Genomic DNA, 20,333 nt, shown 5'->3' on the forward strand with positions numbered 1-20,333 from the left:
ATCGACTGGGAGAAATTTTTGCCCACTCCTCCATGCAGAATTCTTTCAGCTGTGCGATGTTTGAGGGGTTTCTTGCATGCACAGCTCGTTTCAAATCCCCCCACAACATCACGATGGGATTCAGATCCGGGCTTTGACTTGGCCATTCCAGAACCCTCCATTTCTTTATTTTTCAGCCATTCCTTGGTGGATTTACTGGTATGTTTTGGGTCATTGTCATGTTGCAAAGTCCACCTTCGGTTGAGCTTCAACTTGCCGACAGATGGCCTCACATTATCCTCAAGCACCCTCTGGTACAATGAAGAATTCATAGTGGATTCTATGATGGTGAGCTGCCCAGGCCCTGATGCAGCAAAGCTGCCCCAAACCATAATATTTCCACCACCATGCTTTACAGTTGGTATCAGGTTCTTCTGGTCAAATGCTGTCTTTGGTTTTCGCCAAACATGTCTTCTGGTACTGTGGCCAAATAGCTCTTCCTTTGACTCATCTGTCCAGAGCACATTGTTCCAGAAGTGCTGGTCTTTGCCGAGGTGTTCATTGGCAAACTTTAGTCTTGCCCTGATGTTCTTTCTGGACAGCAAAGGTTTCCTCCTGGCACACCTCCCATGTAGATCAAATTTGTGCAGCCTCTTTCTAATGGTAGACTCGTGCACTTTGACATCAACAGTGGCAAGAGCTACCTGTAGGTCCCGTGATGACATTCTGGGGTTCTTAGAGACTTCTTTCAGCATCTAGCGGTCTGCTCTCGGGCTGAACTTGTGGGGCAGCCTGGCCTGAACAAGTTGGCAGTTGTTTGGAATCTTCTCCACTTGTAGATGATCTTCCAGACAGTCGAATGATTGATTTCAAATTGTTTGGAGATCTTTTTAAATCCCTTCCCAGACTCGTAGGTCTGTATAACCTTCTTTCTGAAGGCCTCAGAGAGCTCTTTTGATCTCGGCATGGTGACGCCGCACACTTCAACAACAAAGAGCAAACCAAACTTAATGTCTGAGGTTTAAATAAGACAGGTTCCTCCAAGATCCTCTCTAACGATGTTCTAATCATTTGCACCTGAGCTGGTGCACCTGATTCTAATTTTAGGTATTTGAAGTAGTGATAACTGTAAGGGTGTACTTACTTTTTCCACATGCGAAATTTGCATTTATGTTTATTTAAATTATACAATGGACTACAAAATGTAAATGTTTCATGATATTTGTTATATTATATCACCTTTATCTATCAATATTGTTGAAATGAAGATCAAATAGCTGTATGTTGAAATATGTTGAAAAAGTCAATACTTTACATGGGGTGTACTTACTTTTTCACGTGACTGTATATTATAAAAGAAGCCGTGTCTATCTGCCTGTCGTGTTATAATTTCAGAACGGATTAACGGATTCCAATGAAACCAATGATGGTGGATTTATGGAACTCCCAAGAAGGTTTGTGACACAAAAAAAAAAATCCTTATTTTTTTACGGGTACATGGCCACACGTGATGGAACAGCTGCAAACGCCAACTTGTGATGCTGGCTATCGCTGCATGGAGGGCAGGATCTCCCACAAATCCCTTTTTGTTCTTGCTCTATCGATTAGCCATCACGGCTATTCTGAGGAAATGGAAAGCCCCGTTTTTTTATTTTTAACAATTTACCATATAAAACACAATGTGTGTTTGTGTATTTGTGTCATGTCTGTTCCCCTTCATAAAGGTAGATTTTAAGGGCTTTGAGTAGCACTTTAGGAGAGATCTGAGTGGGGTTTTAATGGGCAATGTTTGAATATGACTGTGTCCCCACCGGTTAAAAGATCTAAAAGACCCAGAGGACCCAAAATATCCGAAAGACCCTGAAAGACCCAGAATACCTAAAAACCCAAAAGGCCCCAATAACCCAGAAGACCCCAAGGACCCAGAAGACCCAAAAGACCCTGAGGATCCAAAAGACCCAAATGACCCTGAGGACCCAAAATAACCCAGAAGACATAAAATACCCCAAGGACCCAGAAGATGCCAAGGACTCTGACGACCCAAAAGACCCCGAGACCAAAAAGACCCTGAAACTCCATGTGGACCCCCGAATACTCAAAAGACCATTAAAGACCCCAAATACCCTGGAGACCCAAAATACCCCAAGACCATTAAATACCCAAAAGACCCTGGAGACTGAAAAGACCCAGAAGACCCTTAAAGACCAAAAAAAACACAAAATATCCCAAAGACCCTTAAAGATCACAAAGACCCAAAAAACCCCAAAGACTGACAAGATCAAAAAGACCCAGAAGACCGAAAATACCCCGAAGACCCAAAATACACCAAAAGCTGAAAATACTCTGAAGATCCAAAGACCCCAGTGACTGAAAGGATCAAAAATACAAGATCGAAAAGACCCAAAATATCCCAAAGACCCAAAGACCTAAAAAAAAAAACACAAACACCGAAAAGATCGATAAGACCCAGAAAACCCAAAAGACCCAAAAGACCCCGAAGACCCAGAATACTCTGAAGACCCTTAACCACCCAAAATACCCCAAAGACCCAAACAATCAAAAAGACTGAAAATACCCTGAAGATGCTTAAAGACCCTGAGGACCCAGTGGACCCCAAAGTTCAAAGTAAGAATTTTCCTCACCATGCAGCCACTTATGGACTTATCCCAATCAATAACGGTTGTCATGGTACCTTCACCCTCGAGGGATGAATGAACGAACAGCATATGATGGAAAACATATATAGTTTATGCTGTTTATGGGATTTAAACCTGGGTTCCCTGCATCATGAGCTAGGATTTCACGTGGCAATGCTAATGGGTTAATTCAAACAGCTCAAGACACTCAGCTAAACATTTTTCGAGGCTAAACACCTTTCGACTGGGTATCAGCGCAAATACAGTAACACAACAGACATGCCAAGTCAATTGACCCTTCCAGTTTTGCTCTTTTTGGAACTTAATCACCACCACTGTAAGCCAGAGAGCCCCAAAGACAAAAAGTTTGCTGCGATGCTTTGTAGGTTTCAAAATGGAGGTAAAGTCCCTTCATAATATATGAGTTAAAAGCCAATAAACTCTCTCACTCAAAATGGTGGCTTGTATGCAATAACTCTCATTTATTGACCACAACTGTTTACAACTATGAATAACAATATAAAAGTGACTGCCAAAACATCATCTAAATTTTAATATCCTCCCAATAATTTCCACCATCCGTATTAGTTGCAAATACAAATTTTCTGGGTGCTAACACTTTCTCAGTGCACTCTCCCATTGTAAGGATAGGGAGAATGTCACAATGAAAAACTGACACTGCTGAGCCAGTAGTGCCACTGAAAAAAAATGCTCCATATTCTTAACACTCAAAACTTTTTCTGTGATGTTTTTATAATATTCTTAACTTTTTCTGCGATGAAATGCTAATGGTGATAACATCAGCCACATCTCACTTTTTTTCTTCTGTAAGTCACTTGGTTGCGCTTGGATGGCTTTGAGGGTAGAGGAGTAGCGGGTGAAACCCGAATCCTATCCAGGCTCCTCCTGATGTCTCCATATTTTCTCTTTACTTTTGTTTTGGTTCCTTCTGATGACTCCAATGCAGTATCTGGTGTTCTGTTTTATTCCCATGTCAGTTAGCATCCTCTTATTGACCTTCAGTTGATTAAAGAAAACTAATTGGTTTACTTATTCGCGATGCTAGTTGTTCAATGGATACTAGTATTTCATTGTCTTATGTGATAGACCCCATGTCAAAGCACTTTGTGATGGAATAATTGTGATCGAATAATCTTGTAAATGATCCACTTCCAGCACAGGAACTATCATCACAAAATGTCTGCTTCTTGAGTGGATTGACCACTGTAAAGGTAAGGTCAAATGAAAGATATCTCTCGATAAAGGACAATAAATCATGACAATAATCAATCCTGCCGGACTGGTACAATCAATCTTCAGCAGAAGAGTGCTTTTATAAGCCAGGGGCCTTTTTATCGACCTCTCTTTGCTGTATTCCAAAGTCTGCCTCCTCCTTTTCACAATATTGCTTATTCTTGGTCATCACATTCTCCACCATCAGTAATTTTTTAGGTAATGCAAATGGAGTGTTTTTTCTAACTCCATGTTCGGTTAAATCCATTCAAGCCAAGGTTGAATATTTACTTTATTTTGGGTTTTCCATCTGTACTCAATGGCCATGCTTGTCTGCGATGAACGCCCCAGCCTAAATTGTATTCCACAGGCAGAGAATGCAAAGGACAAATATGACAAGATACAACATGCAAAACAAATTACGTCGGTCGAAGCTCTGTGCGAAAACTACCCTGGTATGTTTTTATCATTGTTATTCTTTTTTAAATCACAAGTTTTACAAGGTTTATTCACTTGAGTGAAAAATGTTTTCATTTGTGTGGTCCCCACAGATGAGATGATCACTTTTCTGCAGTATGTCAGGAAGTTGGATTTCTTTGATGTTCCTGATTACGTGTATATGAGAAAAATCTTTGAAGATTTGCTTGAAAGGAAAAATTTCACGATGGATCATGAATACGACTGGTCGGGGATGAGATTGGCAAGCACTCCCTTTTTTAAAGGACTTTTTAATGTCGATTAAGGGCGAAGTAATGTGTCATGACTTTTGGGGGTTTAAAGAGGAAAAGACTGATTTATTATATAATCATCTTTAACATTGTTTTAAGACTACAAAAGTGTGAACCACACATGGGACCAAGAGCGTTAGAAGCAGACATGAAAGAAAGATGACAAGAAGGGAGGATTTTAAAGAAAGATGACAAGAAGGATACCAATGCTAGCTATTTAAATAATGTAAGTGGAGAGAGTAATTGGAAGACAAGATTAGAAGCTAACAAGATGTGTAGTTGTGACAGGAAAGAGAAAATGGGAGGATGTGTAGCAATCTCCATAAAACACAGGATTGTATCAATAAAAAGAAAAGATGTTAAACAAGGAACTGAAGTGATGGATTCTGTGTGGATCAAGGTTAGGGGGTGTGATAGCGAGGTACTCTTTGGATGCATCTATTCAGCTCCTGGAGTAAATAAAATATTTTTTAAAGGAATATTATAGGAAGAATATTTTAAAAATTATAGCAAGGCCTACTTTTTAATACATTAGTGGAAAATAACAGTTAGCATTTCTGAGTCTGGAGCGTCGGTGGTTCAATTACTTTAACACCGACAGGCATACCAAAGACAAACTGGAACGGCATTCTTTGACATGGCGACGTCGACCGATATGCCGCCACCCACATTACTACAATACTACATCATTATACATACTTGTACCAAGTTTGATGTAAAGCCCTTCAGCTGTTCTCAAGTATCACATTTTTACCTGACATGACCACCTTTGACCTCTTGACCCCATAATCTAATCAGTTCATCTTTGCATCATAGTGTATACTTTCTGTATACCAAGTTTGGTCAAAATCCCATCACCGGTTCACAAGTTAGCTTGGTAACAGAATTCTTACTGAACACCTCTTGACCCGATGAACACCTTTAACTTTGACCTCTTGACCCGATAATCAAATTTGTTTATCTTTACATCATTATACATACTTGTACCAAGTTTGACTTAGTTCCCTTCAGCCATTCTTAAGTTATCGTGGTAATGAATGAATGAATGATCGTTTTAAGGCCATTTTCCCCGCTAGAGCGGGGGTTAGCCTTGCACACCCCATGACAATCATGGTTCCCTGTTTGAGGCGTGGTAATGAAAACCTATTACAGACTCTGACCTTTGACCTCTTTATGCTGAAGTCTTATTGGTTCATCTTTGCATCGTAATACATACTTACACCAAGTTTGGCCAAAATCTCATCACTGGTTCACAAGTTAGCTTTGTAACAGATTTTTGACCTAATTGGACCTCTGACCTTTGACCTTGACCCCATAATCGAATCAGTTCATCTTTGCATCATCATACGTATTGTCCCATTGAGAGATAGCATGCGAGGATTGTGTTGTGTTGAAAGTGAGTGAGCAGGCTTATTAGGGTACCAGGCCTTACGAGGCTATTTCATTTGTTATTTTGCTTGATCATTTAGAGAAGAGCATGTAGTGAATGTAGAAGCCATGGGGAGGATCAATCTAGGGTAGTGTTTCTCAAACGGTGGGTCGTGAAACCAAGGGGGACGTGAGTGGGTTTCCAGGGGGCTCCCCGAGCTGTCTGCGCTAAGTAGTTACACAAGTTCTCGTTATGTTCCCAATGACGTGCCAATGTAAAGTTGCATTCTCAAGCTTAGTTGTGATCAATCCTTAAGCCAGAAACAGGCTGATCAATGTCGAGAGCGAGCTACAATGTTCGCTGAGTAAGACTAATCCCCAAATTGACGTGTGCAAAAAGGAAATAAAAATGGCCCACATTCCCAGATTCCAGCCTTTTTGTTACTCCTCTAGTCAGGGTTGCCACTGATTGGCCCAGCCCAGTTTTCCCCACCTGGGTTAAAAATACCTGGACCTAAGACCCCCAAGAAGCCAAAGACCCCTAAGTCCCTTTAGAGCCTTATGACCATGTAGACCCAATTAGAATCCTTAGACCCTATAGACACCCATTTTACCCTTTATAACTGTAGCTCCTATCTCCCTGTTTCTCTGTGTCTCTAACCCTCTCCTCCCCAATCAAATCATGTCATATGGGTTAGAGAGCACTGGTTAGTATCATTAATGCTGGATGGGGATTTCACGCAGGTGAAACGGGCCATGTAATCTTCTCCTGTGCTTTTAAAACCGAGTAATGGTGTCTTATTTCCCCCAAAAATAATGGCAAAAAATGCCAAATTATGGACACAGAAACCACTTACGATGAAGGAAGCCCTACCTCTTTCCATGCCCACCACCTTCCCAACCCACATTTTTATAATCCTGACTTTGCCTCTGTACCATTTTATCATCCCAGGATCAATACACCTAAAGGTGGTTTGTATAACCCTAATTCCGAGAGATAACCCAGCTCATCTTGGTCAAAGAGCATCTCAACGACACCTTCAACAACTCACTTTGCTTTGCGTGTTTCTTGCAGCCGACTCCCTTTGATCCTGTGCAGTCGAAAGCTGCTTTGATACCAATGTATGGAAAGAGACATGGAAGCTCCATGCACTACAAGCCACTTGGGGTAAACTAAAACCGAGTTATTTATGTACACATCAAGGTGTATTCTGATTGTCATAGTATATACAAATGATGTTCGTTCATATCAAATATGTTCCCACCCAATCTTATGGGATACACAGCAGTGTAAATCAATATGGAGACAGGAAAAACTGCGTATAAAATGCAAATACGACGTGATGAATCACATCTCATATATAAAATTGAAGTGCTCCATAGTACAGTCACGTGTCAATATAGTACAATGTGATTGGTTGTCACGTAAGCAATCACAAAGTGCCACACCTATAGTGCTATAAAAGCATAGATGGTGATATTATTGGAGTGTGGTGAATACTATGGTTTCTGGGAAGGAAATATCATATAACACGTGCATATAAAACAAAGTCGTAGGGAGTGAAAGGGACCATGCGGTAAATTGCAGCCCAGCATATGTTTCAGCAGGAGCTGCGTACAAGACCCCGAGGAGGATACGCAGGGTTGGTAGGATAGCCTAGGCCCTAGAGTTATGCACATTCACCAATGGCCCCAGGATTCAAAACTTGGCCCAACTACAAACTGTCACACTGGGTTGGGTGTCCTGGCTGTAAGAATTATAGTTGGTTGACATTCTTTTAAAATCCCAGTGTCCTTCGTGCAGAATAAGGGAGTGAAAGGAAGAAAACACAAACTCTCCAAAAGTCATGCTAAATACAGTGCATTCAGAAAGTATTCAGACCCCTTCACTTTTTTCACATTTTGTTAAGTTGCAGCCTTATGCTGAAATCGTTTAAATTCTTTTTTTTCCCTCATCAATCTACACTCAATACCCCATAATGACAAAGAGAAAACAGGATTTTAGAAAGTTTTGCAAATTTATTAAAAAGAAAAAACTGAAATATCACATTGCCATAAGTATTCAGACCCTTTTGTTATGACACTTTAAATTTAGCTCAGGTGCCTCCCATTTCTCTTAATCATCTTTGAGATGTTTCTACACCTTGACTGGAGTCCACCTGTGGTAAATTCAATTGATTGGACATGATTTGGAAAGGCACACACCTGTCTATATAAGATCTCACAGCTGACAATGCATATCAGAGCAAAAACCAAGCCATGAGGTCGAAGGAACTGCCTGCAGAGCTCAGAGACAGGATTATCTCGAGGCACAGATCTGGGGAAGCCTACAAAAAAATTTCTGCTGCATTCAACGTTCCCAAGAGCACAGTGGCCTCCATAATTCTTAAATGGAAGAAGTTTGGAACAACCAGGACTCTTCCTAGAGCTGGCCACCCGGCCAAACTGAGCAATCGGGGGAGAAGGGCCTGGGTAAGAGAGGTGACCAAGAACCTGATGGGCACTCTGGCTGAGCTCCAGAGATCCTGGGTGGAGATGGGAGAAACTTCCAGAAGGACAACCATCACTGCAACACTCCACCGATCTGGGCTTTATGGCAGAGTGGCCAGATGGAAGCCTCTCCTCATATGTGGTGATTTTAATTGTCACCATGCAACTTAGCTGGGTGTTGGTGCCTCTCTTACCAGCCATGGCACTTCAGTAAAGGTCTTCTGTGACTCCATAGGACTGACTCGATCTGTGGACGTTCCCACTCAAATTTTTCCCCAATGGCAAATCCTCCATTCTGGACTTGTTGATGATCAACTTTAATGCAAATGTCTCCTGCTCATTCCCTGCTCCAATTGGTACATCTGATCATATGCTTGTGAAAGTCAACATCTCTGACTATTCTCAGAGACTTTCTTCAATACTGACGAGTCTGGCGTTTCACTTAAGCAGATTGGCAGTGACTGCAAGCAGCAATCTCTCTTCAAGGCTGGTCTCCCATATCTACTGCCCTCGATGTTAGCTCAGCCTGGGAATTCTTCCACAGAAACCTGCTCTCTCTCATGCACAGATTCATACCATGTCGTCTTCAATTATCCCACCCTCTCCCGCCCATGGTACACTGAATCCTGTGGTGCGGCAGTTGCTCTGAAACAACTTTCCTTCTCTTGCTGGAAGGCAAATCCATCTGAAGGCAATCTCCGTGCATTCAAAAAAGTCTGCAATAAGTGTGTGTGCCCACTCTCAAGAGAGCCAGAAAATCACATTTATCCAACCTCAAGAATGAACTTTGCAATCTGTCTCCCCCCTCTAAAACCTGGTTCTGCCTTGTTAAGTCGGTCTCTGGTGTATGATACCATTCCATTCCTTCCCACTCTTCAAATGGCATCACAGCTGACTCTGCTCATGAGAAGACTGAATGCCTCAATTTTGTGTTTGCTTCCAAATCTTGTGTCCGCAACCACTCACTTGTTACCCACCCTTCCATGTCGCACCCAACTGCTCCTGGACTCTGTATATTTTGCATCTGAGATGGTGGAGAAGATTCTGTCAACCCTCGACTCTGATTCTGCTACTGCACTGGACGTCATCAGCAAATGTGTCCTACAAGCCTTCTCTGCTGCCCTTCACATCCTCTCTCTGCACTTTTCACCCTGTCATTTGCTCTAGATAATCTTACATATGTTTGTAAATCTACCAACATCACTACATTACATTAAAAGGTAGAAAGACTGACCCCCTTAACTACAGATGTATCAGCTTACTTCCAATTAATCAGCGAGGTCATGGAATCCATCATTGCAGTTGATGTGAAATCCTTCCTTTTCTCCAACAACCTTATCTCAAATCACCAATTTGGTTTCAGACCAGGTCACTCTGCGTTGGACATGCTGCTTATAGCGATGTTCACTGTTTATAAACAAACCCACCATATCCGCGCATGCGCAGCAGCCTGGTTGGCAAAAGCGCAGTGTTTTCGTTTTGCACAATGGCGTCACTCGACACACATGTGATCGTTTCAGAGTATTTTAATAGTCTTGACACTGTTGCAAAATCTCGGTACAAATCGAAGTTGAGTTATAGGAATGGTGAGTATATTCTTCCGGATCCATTTGCATTGAAAGGATGGCAAAACAATCCATCTTGCTGGCCAGATTTGAACTACGGCGACGTGTACACGTACTTGATCGACACACCGGGTATCTACACAAGGGAGTCACTGAAGGCATTCAGGACACTAAAGGCATACAATTTTTTTTTTAAGTGGTCAGGTGAAGCCACTGTGGTATCATGCGATCGGGAATGATGTACCATTCTGCTTTATCAAAGGCAAAGTCATACCATCACAGCGTCTCAACAACAAACTCTCATGAGGCCTGGGTGTGTGTGGGGAAGAAGGAAGAACTGCCACTGCCACTCTGCCACTAGAACTGCCACTTTAAAACTGCTGGCAGTGATGACCGGTTTACTCGCACCCACTTTTGATACAACCCCACTTTTGATACAACCCCACTTTTGATACAACCCCACCATTGATACAACCCCACTTTTGATACAACCCCACTTTTGATACAACCCCACCATTGATACAACCCCACTTTTGATACAACCCCATCATTGATACAACCCCACTTTTGATACAACCCCACTTTCATTGGACATGCTTTGACACAACCCCCTTGGATACAACCCCGATACACACACACACACATTCCCCCTACCCCCCACCCACATACACACACACACACACACATCCACACACACACACACACACACACACACACACACACACACACACACACACACACACACACATCCACACACACACACACACACACACACATCCACACATGTCAATCCATGCACTGATTGCAGAAAAAGCCATTTTAAAAAGAAAATTAACCTGAAATTGCAGACAGAATTATTTATTTTATCTGAGAAGCCAAACGATTCTTCTTCTTCTTTAGTTTCCCCCAACTTTGTGTGAAATGCGATCTAGTGAAAAAAAAGTCAGAATTTGACCAAATCTGTTTCATTCGTTTGTTAATATACCTCACCTATTGACAAATCTTCAATTGGAATTTCATTTGAGGTTGAAATGACCGCGGGAGATCGTGTGATAGTGATCACGTCCTGGGCAACACAAAATGGTGCGTTTCTTCTTCTTTCAACAATAAAGACTTATAGCTTCGAGACCGTACATGGAGAGTTGCTCTGGAATTCTATAGAAACTTATTCCCGAGTTCTTTTCAAATCTATTTGTGCAATTAACAACACAGCAGCTCACAGGCATTGTCCTTGAAATGGTGTCACGTCAATGATCGTAAAACTTCACCACTTAGAGACGGCCAGCATGGTTGGTGTTTTGCCAACCAAAACAAAGAGCGCGATCACGTGATCGGGTACGTGACGTCACGGTAAACATCGCTATACTCACCCAACAATGGATGGAGGCCCTCAATGACCGACATGAGATTAGGGCCGTCTCTCTGGACATACAGACACGTGAAAAAGTAAGTACACCCCATGTAAAGTTTTGACTTTTCAACATATTTCAACATACAGCTATTTGATCTTCATTTCAACAATATTGCTAGATAAAGGTGATATAATATAACAAATATCATGAAACATTTACATTTTGTAGTCCATTGTATAATTTAAATAAACATAAATGCAAATTTCGCATGTGGAAAAAGTAAGTACACCCCTACATTTATCACTACTTTAAATACCTAAAATTAGAATCAGGTGCACCAGCTCAGGTGCAAATGATTAGAACATCGTTTGAGAGGATCTTGAAGGAACCTGTCTTATTTAAACCACAGACATTTAGTTTGGTTTGCTCTTTGTTGTTGAAGTGTGCGGCATTACCATGCCTAGATCAATAGAGCTCCCTGAGGCCTTCAGAAAGAAGGTTATAGATGCCTACGAGTCTGGAAAGGGATTTAAAAGATCTCCAAACAATTTGAAATCAATCATTTGACTGTCCGGAAGATCATCCACAAGTGGAGAAGATTCCAAACAACTGCCAACTTGTTCAGGCCAGGCCTCCCCAGCAAGTTCAGCTCGAGAGCAGACCGCAAGATGCTAAAAGAAGTCTCTAAGAACCCCAGAATGTCATCACGGGACCTACAGGTAGCTCTTGCCACTGTTGATGTCAAAGTGAACGAGTCTACCATTAGAAAGAGGCTGCACAAATTTGATCTACATGGGAGGTGTGCCAGGAGGAAACCTTTGCTGTCCAGAAAGAACATCAGGGCAAGACTAAAGTTTGCCAATGAACACCCAGGCAAAGACCAGCACTTCTGGAACAATGTGCTCTGGACAGATGAGTCAAAGGTCGAGCTATTTTGCCACCGTACCAGAAGACATGTTTGGCGAAAACCAAAGACAGCATTTGACCACAATAACCTGATACCAACTGTAAAGCATGATGATGGAAATATTATGGTTTGGAGTGGCTTTGCAGCATCAGGGCCTGGGCAGCTCACCATCATAGAATCCACTATGAATTCTTCATTATACCAGAGCCTGCTTGAGGATAATGTGAGGCCATCTGTCGGAAAGTTGAAGCTCAACCAAAGGTGGACCTTGCAACATGACAATGACCCTAAACATGCCAGTAAATCCACCAAGGAATGGCTGAAAAGAAAGAAATTGAGGGTTCTGGAATGGCCAAGTCAAAGCCCAGATCTAAATCCCATCGAGATGTTGTGGGGGGATTTGAAACGAGCTGTGCATGCAAGAAACCCCTCAAGCATCGCACAGCTGAAAGAATTCTGCATGGAGGAGTGGGCAAAAATTTCTCCCAGTCGATGTCAGAGATTGGTAGACAGTTATAAGAAACGCCTACTTGAGGTTGTTTCTGCCAAAGGGGGCAATACCACCTATTGGAGCCAAGGGTGTACTTACTTTTTCCACATGCGAAATTTGCATTTATGTTTATTTAAATTATACAATGGACTACAAAATGTAAATGTTTCATGATATTTGTTATATTATATCACCTTTATCTATCAGTATTGTTGAAATGAAGATCAAATAGCTGTATGTTTTAATATGTTGAAAAAGTCAAAACTTTACATGGGGTGTACTTACTTTTTCACATGACTGTATATCATGCTTTTAATGCATACAGTCTGGCATATCCTGCTCTGCTCTCCAAAATCTCTACCTATGGCACCCAAGGACAACTCCAAACATGGCTGACTGACTTCATTATGGCTGGTTATGTTGTTATCCTTATTCAAACGTGTAATTCAAAATACATCTCACTGCCTAATTCAAAACACCTCACTGCAATATAAAACGTGGGAACAGCAATACTGTACCGTAAAGGATTGGGACTTGTAATACCCTCTCCAACCTGGAGGTGGCGCAACACATTACACATTTACGTGGAAATTCCCCATCCCCTACCTCTACACGCCCCCCCCCCCCCCCATCCCTTATCTTCCCCCGCCCGCCGAGAATCACCGGTAAAGATTTAAAAAAATACCCCGTACACTAACTGGGGCCATGGTGATCCTATGTAGCAAGTCTGGATTTAATCGGCCCAGAACTGTAGAAGGAGTAGCGTGACAAACACCGGTCCGTAGATTATTGTAAAGATTAATTCCTGGAGCCAATTTTTGCAATGTGTATTCTTCATCTAGGCAGTATAGAAATGCTTAGATCTTTTAATACTTGTCCTAGCCATTATTTATGATGTAAATAGCAAAAGCTGAATTTACTGCATCTGACTATTGTCAAAATTTTCAATTTATCTCCTTACATGGAGATAACGCAAACAATCTTCAGCAAATGCAGCTTCAATGAATTTCTCAGCAATTTATTTGATAGAGGAAGCAACCACTTGTTGAACAATCAACTAACCTTCACTCTTCCATTCACAGGAGGATCAGGGTGACACTGACAAAGAGAGGGACATGGCCAAAGAAGAAATGGCATCAGGGTAGGTTGAAAGTGCATATGCAACTTCTGATTTCATTTAAAGTCTGTCCTTCAATTTGCAAATGTATTTCTGTTACAACATTCCAGTCAATACATGTATCATTGCTTGATACGATTATACTACCATCCTCTATATACGAGTACATGCACTAACACTCTACTCTAATACTCCATACATAAACATTTCACACTACTTGATGGTACATAACATTGAACTCCTTTCATATAATGTATCACAACCTCTATGTATCACAACCCTGTCTATACATGTAACAACACTTTACTAAATGCATGCACAAACACTCTACTTGATACATGCAACAACACTATACTTTCGTGGTGGCTGGTCATGACCATCTGGGTAGGCAAAGCCTAACTCACTATTCTCAACTCACAGTAAAAGCGATAAATAAATAAATGTATTTAATATCAAATACCTGCCATTAACAGCTCAATAATTTTGGCAGTACTTGGTCGAGGCTAGTCCAATTTTTAAATAATTAACTTGTTTTTGTTTGTTTTTTGGGGTTTTTTTTTTTTAATAATTAAGTTCAATTTGTGTATCGGTGGTGCGGGTCTGGCCTTTACTCGGCCAGTAGCCCCTCCACAACAGCCACCCATGCCAAGAAATAAGTTTAAGGGCACTTAAATGGAAGAAAAAACCACAGCACAGCCAATCAAAAGCTGTTAAAACTTGTTCTAAGAAGTGATCACGTGGTTTGTGAAAGGTAGCAACACTTCATACATGTGCAATAGTAACATTTGATACAACAACAACAACAGGCAATTTAAAAGGCCATTTTCCCTGCAAGAGCGGGGGTTAGCCTTGTGGTCCCCATGACAATATTCTCCATTTTGCCCTAGTTTCTGCATTTCCCCTTGTTAACCCCCTGGCCCGCATTTCTTCTTCGACCATCTCTAGCCAAGTCTTTCTCGGTCTTCCCCGTCCTCTACTTCCGTCCACATTCATTTCCATCACTCTTCTCAACCAGTCACTTTCATCCTTCCTCAACACATGACCAAACCATCTCAAACTGTTTCTCTTCACAGCATCCATCACAGGCTCTATTCCCATCATCTTTCGCAATTCATCATTTGGCTTCCTCTCTCTCAACGATACTCCACACATCCACCGAACCTTTTGCATTTCCACCCTTTCCAGCCTTCGTTGCTGCTCTACGTTCATTACCCATGTCTCGCTCTCATAAATCATAACACTTCTCACACAAGCAGCATACACCTTTCCCTTCAGCTTCAACGACACTCCCCTCCTCGTCAGCACGCCACTCAGTTCCCGAAACTTCTTCCATGCACATCTCACTCTAGCAACCGTTGCCGAGTCTGATCCACCTTCTCCATTCAGCATGTCTCCTAGGTAACAAAAAATTTTCACACCTTCCAGCTTCACACCGTCTCCAAGATCCAACTCAACATTTCCTCCATCTGCAGCTCCCTTTGTGCACACCTTACACTTGAATGTAGCTGCCACACTGGTTAATGACCCTCTCAAACCACTACATTTTTAATGAACCCACTCAGCGCACATTGTACATTAAATTGAGTTCACTCCGACACCCGTCCTGCACACAGCACAGGGCCACTTCCCGGTTCTTTCCACCTCACCACATGCTTTACCACTTGCCATCACCTTTGTTTTTCCGACATTCACCTTCAGACCTTTCGTCTCCATACATTCCTTCCACTTGTTCATCTTCTCCTTCAGTCCATCCATACTTTCTGCAATCAACACCAGATCATCTGCATACAACAACTCCCACGGTAAACCCTCCTTTACGTTCTGAGCCAGCACCTCCATCACAGCTACAAATAGTAGTGGACTTGGTACCGACCCCTGATGCACTCCCACCTTCACCTCAAACTCACCACTGTTCCTGTCCTTCGTCCTTACAGCTGTGCGCGCTCTTTTGTACATTGCCATCACTATTCTGATCAACCATTCCTCCACTCCTAACTTCCTCAATGCCCATGTCACTACTTCACGTGGAACCCTATCGAATGCTTTCTACAGATCAAGAAACAACTTCTTCCTCTTCTCCATGTACTTCTCCTTCAACTGCCTCACAATAAAAAGCACGTCTGTCGTTCCTCTTCCTGGCATAAATGCAAACTGCATTCCGTCAATCTTCACTTTCTTCCTTATCCTCCTCTCCAACACCCTTTCCAATACCTTCATTCCATGCTCCAATAACTTTATCGCTCGATACGAGCCACACTCCAGAGGGTCACCTTTCCCCTAGTATAGAGGGACGAGGATACTCAGTTCCCAATCCACTGGAATGCGGCCTTCTTTCACCACCAGATTACAGATCTCTGTCATTCTCTTCACACCCCAATTTCCCGCTGCCTTCAACATATCTCCCACAACTCCCGTCGGTTCTCCCGCTTTTCTTTTGACATTTGATACATGTAAAAAAAATCCTGATACAAATAATAAGACTACTCCTTGCACGTCATACCCTTTGAACAGCACTGCTTTAATCAACATTGCAACACACTCAGTATAAGTAACCATATACCACTTACCACACCTAAAAACACTCCACACATGTAGCAATACTTTACTCGAAATAGAGCAACGATACCTAGTGCATGCAACACTCAAGATTGCATTTCCTCAACCTCCCTTCTTCCCTTCCCCCCCCCACCCCTCCTCTCTCATCCAACACTGATTTATTTACATGTGTACACTGCCTTTACTTCCTAAGTATTCACCTCTAAGTTGTCTACCCTAGGTTCGAATCTCAGCCCGGCTATAAAATGTCACCCACAAGTCGAAGTGTTAATCAGCTTGTCCCGTCCGCTAGCATTAGTTGGCAGACGTTACAAATCCCACTGTTTCCTCTGTGAAAAGTAGGCCAATTAACACCGGAGCCCTCGCTAAATTACGATTTCCTCTCTGGGCTGCAGGGAGCAAGTGGTCTGTTCTCCTTGGAGGTTTCTTGACCCCAGATTACACTGCTTGCCATCTTTGAAAGTGTTTGCTGTCTGAGCAGCAGCTTCTGCACTGTAAACAAATTGACCAGGTGGTTTGCATGTTTCATGGGTAGAGCCTTCCAAAGCAAAGGGGCAACCAACGCAACACTCCAAATTTGCTGTCCCCTCTCATTAACCACAATTTTAGTGACATAAGGTTCACAGGAGAATGAATATTTACATCATAAGTAGGACAAGGATCATAGGAGACATCAGTGTACCTTTTTCAAAAATAATAGTACACTTGGAACCAATGGATAAATGAACACAATAAATATGTCGTGCATAGCACGATACTTGCAAAATCCCTAAAAAGGTTATTGGCCATCTCAAAATAGTTGGTGCTTGAATTCAGTTCGCTGATATGAAAATCCTATTCAAATTTCAAGTCAATCAGATGAAAATTGAGGATTTTAGAAATTTGGCCTATGTTGACCTTTTGGCCTTTGTTGACCTCAAAAATAGTTGGTGGTTGAATTTAGTGACCAGATATGCAAATCCTCTTCAAATTTCAAGTTAATTGGATGAAAATTGAGGATTTTAGAAATTTGGCCTATGTTGACCGAAAACATAATTGGTGGTTGAATTAAGTGACCTTGTATGGAAATCCTCTTAAAATTTCAAATCAATCGGATGAAAATAGAGGATTTTAGAAATTTGGCCTATGTTGGCCTAAAACATAATTGGTGGTTGAATCAATTGACCTGGTATGCAAATCGTCTTCAAATTTCAAGTTAATTGGATGAAAATTGAGGATTTTAGAAACTTGGCCTATGTTGACCTTTTGGCATATGTTGACCTCAAAAATAGTTGATGGTTGAATTCAGTGGCCATATATGCAAATCCTCTTAAAATTTCAAGTCAATCGGATGAAAATAGAGGATTTTAGAAATTTGGCCTATGTTGACCTAAAACATAATTGGTGGTTGAATTAAGTGACCTGGTATGCAAATCCTCTTAAAATTTCAAGTCATTCGGATGAAAATTGAGGATTTTAGAAATTTGGCCGATGTTGACCAAAAACATAATTGGTGGTTGAATTAAGTGACCTGGTATACAAATCCTCTTAAAATTTCAAGTCATTCGGATGAAAATTGAGGATTTTAGAAATTTGGCCTATGTTGACCGAAAACATAATTGGTGGTTGAATTAAGTGAGCTGGTATGCAAATCCTCTTAAAATTTCAAGTCAATTGGATGAAAATTGAGGATTTTAGAAATTTGGCCTCTGTTGACCGAAAACATAATTGGTGGTTGAATTAAGTGACCTGGTATGCAAATCTTCTTAAAATTTCAAGTCAATCGGATGAAAATTGAGGATTTTAGAAATTTGACAAAGTTGGTGACCTTTGACCTATGTTGACCTATTGACCCCATAAACAATAGGCTTCTTGCTTATGACCAACTCTACCATTTGGTGAAGTTTCGTGAAGATCGGTTTAAAATTGTGACCTAGAGGCAAGGATAAGTGAGGGGACAGACAAACAAACACACAAACAAACAAACACACAAAGACACACAAACAAACACACACACAAACCGGAGTGATCAACATACTTGTCAAAAAAAATAACATTTTGCCAAGTAATAACGTACAAGATCAACCATTACACTTGAAAAATCTTCTATTTTCGCAAGTAATAATACATTAGTTTGCTTGTTAGGCCATATCTATCTCGAAACTCGAAGACATTAACTTATAAAATGAGTTGCAATGTCTGTCTGGCCATCCATAGGCCCATAAGTGCATCCGTCCATCCATTAACATTTTGCTATTTTTGCTATTCCTCCCTTATCACCCAGCTGATTGTTCTAAAACTTGACACAATACAAGACAATAGCCCGCACAATCGCACAGTCTTTGATTTTTTGGATTTGGGATCATGTGGGAGGGGGGGGGGGGGGATTGTGGGGGGAGGGGACATGGCATTAGCTACTGAAAGTTTGGATCCCCACTTGTCCATTATTTACTAACTGATTGCTCTGTAACCCGATACAGCCCTTCCACTGGATGGTTCGTAGGATCGCTCAGTCTTATATTTTTCGATTTCGGATCAGGGGGGATTTCCAGGGGGTTCCCCCAAATCTTAAAGGGTTCTAAAGTGTAATTCTCGAGGGTTGGAAAAGGTAATTCTACAGGGTTCTAAAGAGTAATTCTAAAGGGTTCTAAGGGGTGAATCTAAAGGGGGTTTAAAGGGTTTCATTTGTTTCTAGACTTTGCCCATTTAATATTTAAAATTCCCAACAGAACCGCTTCCTTCGGACACGGGTGCCATTTTTTGTACACAAAGCGAGGCTCGTGTGACCCTGGAAACCCAGCGTCTTGAGCTATGCACTATGATGGGAGTGCCCAGCAGGCCAATTGTATCACCTGTCTCTTCCTCTGAATCAAATTGGCTTCGAATTTCCAGCTGAGGACTAAAGTTGATGTAATGCAGCATTAATCGTCACATAATAAAACTAGAACGGCACTTGGTAGAGTGCATACCTCTTGGTAGAGGGCCAGGCTGAACAGTTTACATTTTGTATCCCAATGATAGACTGTCTCTGGATGACTGGATATGGATCCGGAACTGAACCAAAATCTAATAAATTCGTCCTCGTCACACACACTCAACCTATCCATGAAGTTTTGTCCAAATGCATCCCTAATGTTTGAAAATATCATGCTCACAGACAGACAAACGGACAAGCAAGGGTGAAAACATAACCTCCGTCCACCTTTTGTGGCAGAGGTAGTCATTTTGTAACTTTTCCGATTTTTGGAACTTCTAAGTGTACAGTCACGTGAAAAAGTAAGTACACCCCATATAAAGTTTTGACTTTTTCAACATATTTCAACATACAGCTATTTGATCTTCATTTCAACAATATTGATAGATAAAGGTGATATAATCTATCTATAATTCCAGTAATCTCTGTTTGTACGTCTGTACGTTTGTACGTCTGTTTGTCTGTGACCGCTGTTTCTCGACAACCACGGGTCCGATATACTTTTAACTTGCCAGGTATATTGCTGGGGACCCGAGGATGTGCCTTTTCAAGGTTTCATATTAATCGGACAATTACTTACCGAGCTATGTCCAAAAAACGATTCAACCAATCAGAGAGCAGCGAACGATCGCGTGTGCCGAACGTGGAGGACACACTCTGCCTCGGATGGCACATTTGAGAGCGTATTCATTTATTTCACGTTTGCAAACTATGTTGGCGTTAAACTATGTTTTAAAACTAATAAAACCGAATTTGCGATTCATTCGCTTTCCTGCGCGTTTGTGCACGCGATGGCGATTTCTTTACCAAACTCCGGAAGCCGTTCGCTTTGGACCAAACCATTGCATGTAAATAGAGGGGGGGGATTGTCACCGTACTCGCAAGCCGTTCGCTTTGGACCAAACCATTTCATGTAAATAGAGGGGGGGGGGGATATAATTTTAGATATAGATATAGTA

At 41.6% G+C, this 20,333-nt stretch overlaps 2 protein-coding genes across 4 annotated transcripts in view; one reads left to right on the top strand and one right to left on the bottom strand.

Moving 5' to 3' along the window:
* The window catches only part of LOC137431330 (zinc finger protein 608), a 1,424,803-nt gene that overhangs the window by 649,473 nt on the left and 754,997 nt on the right, over window positions 1-20,333 (bottom strand). The gene's annotated exons all lie outside the window — the stretch shown is intronic.
* LOC137431326 (casein kinase I) overlaps window positions 1-20,333 on the top strand; it is a 117,771-nt gene that overhangs the window by 92,601 nt on the left and 4,837 nt on the right. For all 3 annotated transcript variants that reach the window (XM_068122545.2, XM_068122544.2, XM_078781868.1), the window contains 4 exons: window positions 4,219-4,303; window positions 4,400-4,548; window positions 7,020-7,112; window positions 13,831-13,889. In XM_068122545.2, the coding sequence (XP_067978646.1) occupies window positions 4,219-4,303; window positions 4,400-4,548; window positions 7,020-7,112; window positions 13,831-13,889 (386 nt within the window). The remainder of the gene's footprint in view (window positions 1-4,218; window positions 4,304-4,399; window positions 4,549-7,019; window positions 7,113-13,830; window positions 13,890-20,333) is intronic.

The sequence above is a fragment of the Myxine glutinosa genome, chromosome 7 (genome assembly GCF_964187855.1).
Source record: "Myxine glutinosa chromosome 7, kmMyxGlut1.1, whole genome shotgun sequence".
Lineage (NCBI taxonomy): Eukaryota > Metazoa > Chordata > Myxini > Myxiniformes > Myxinidae > Myxine > Myxine glutinosa.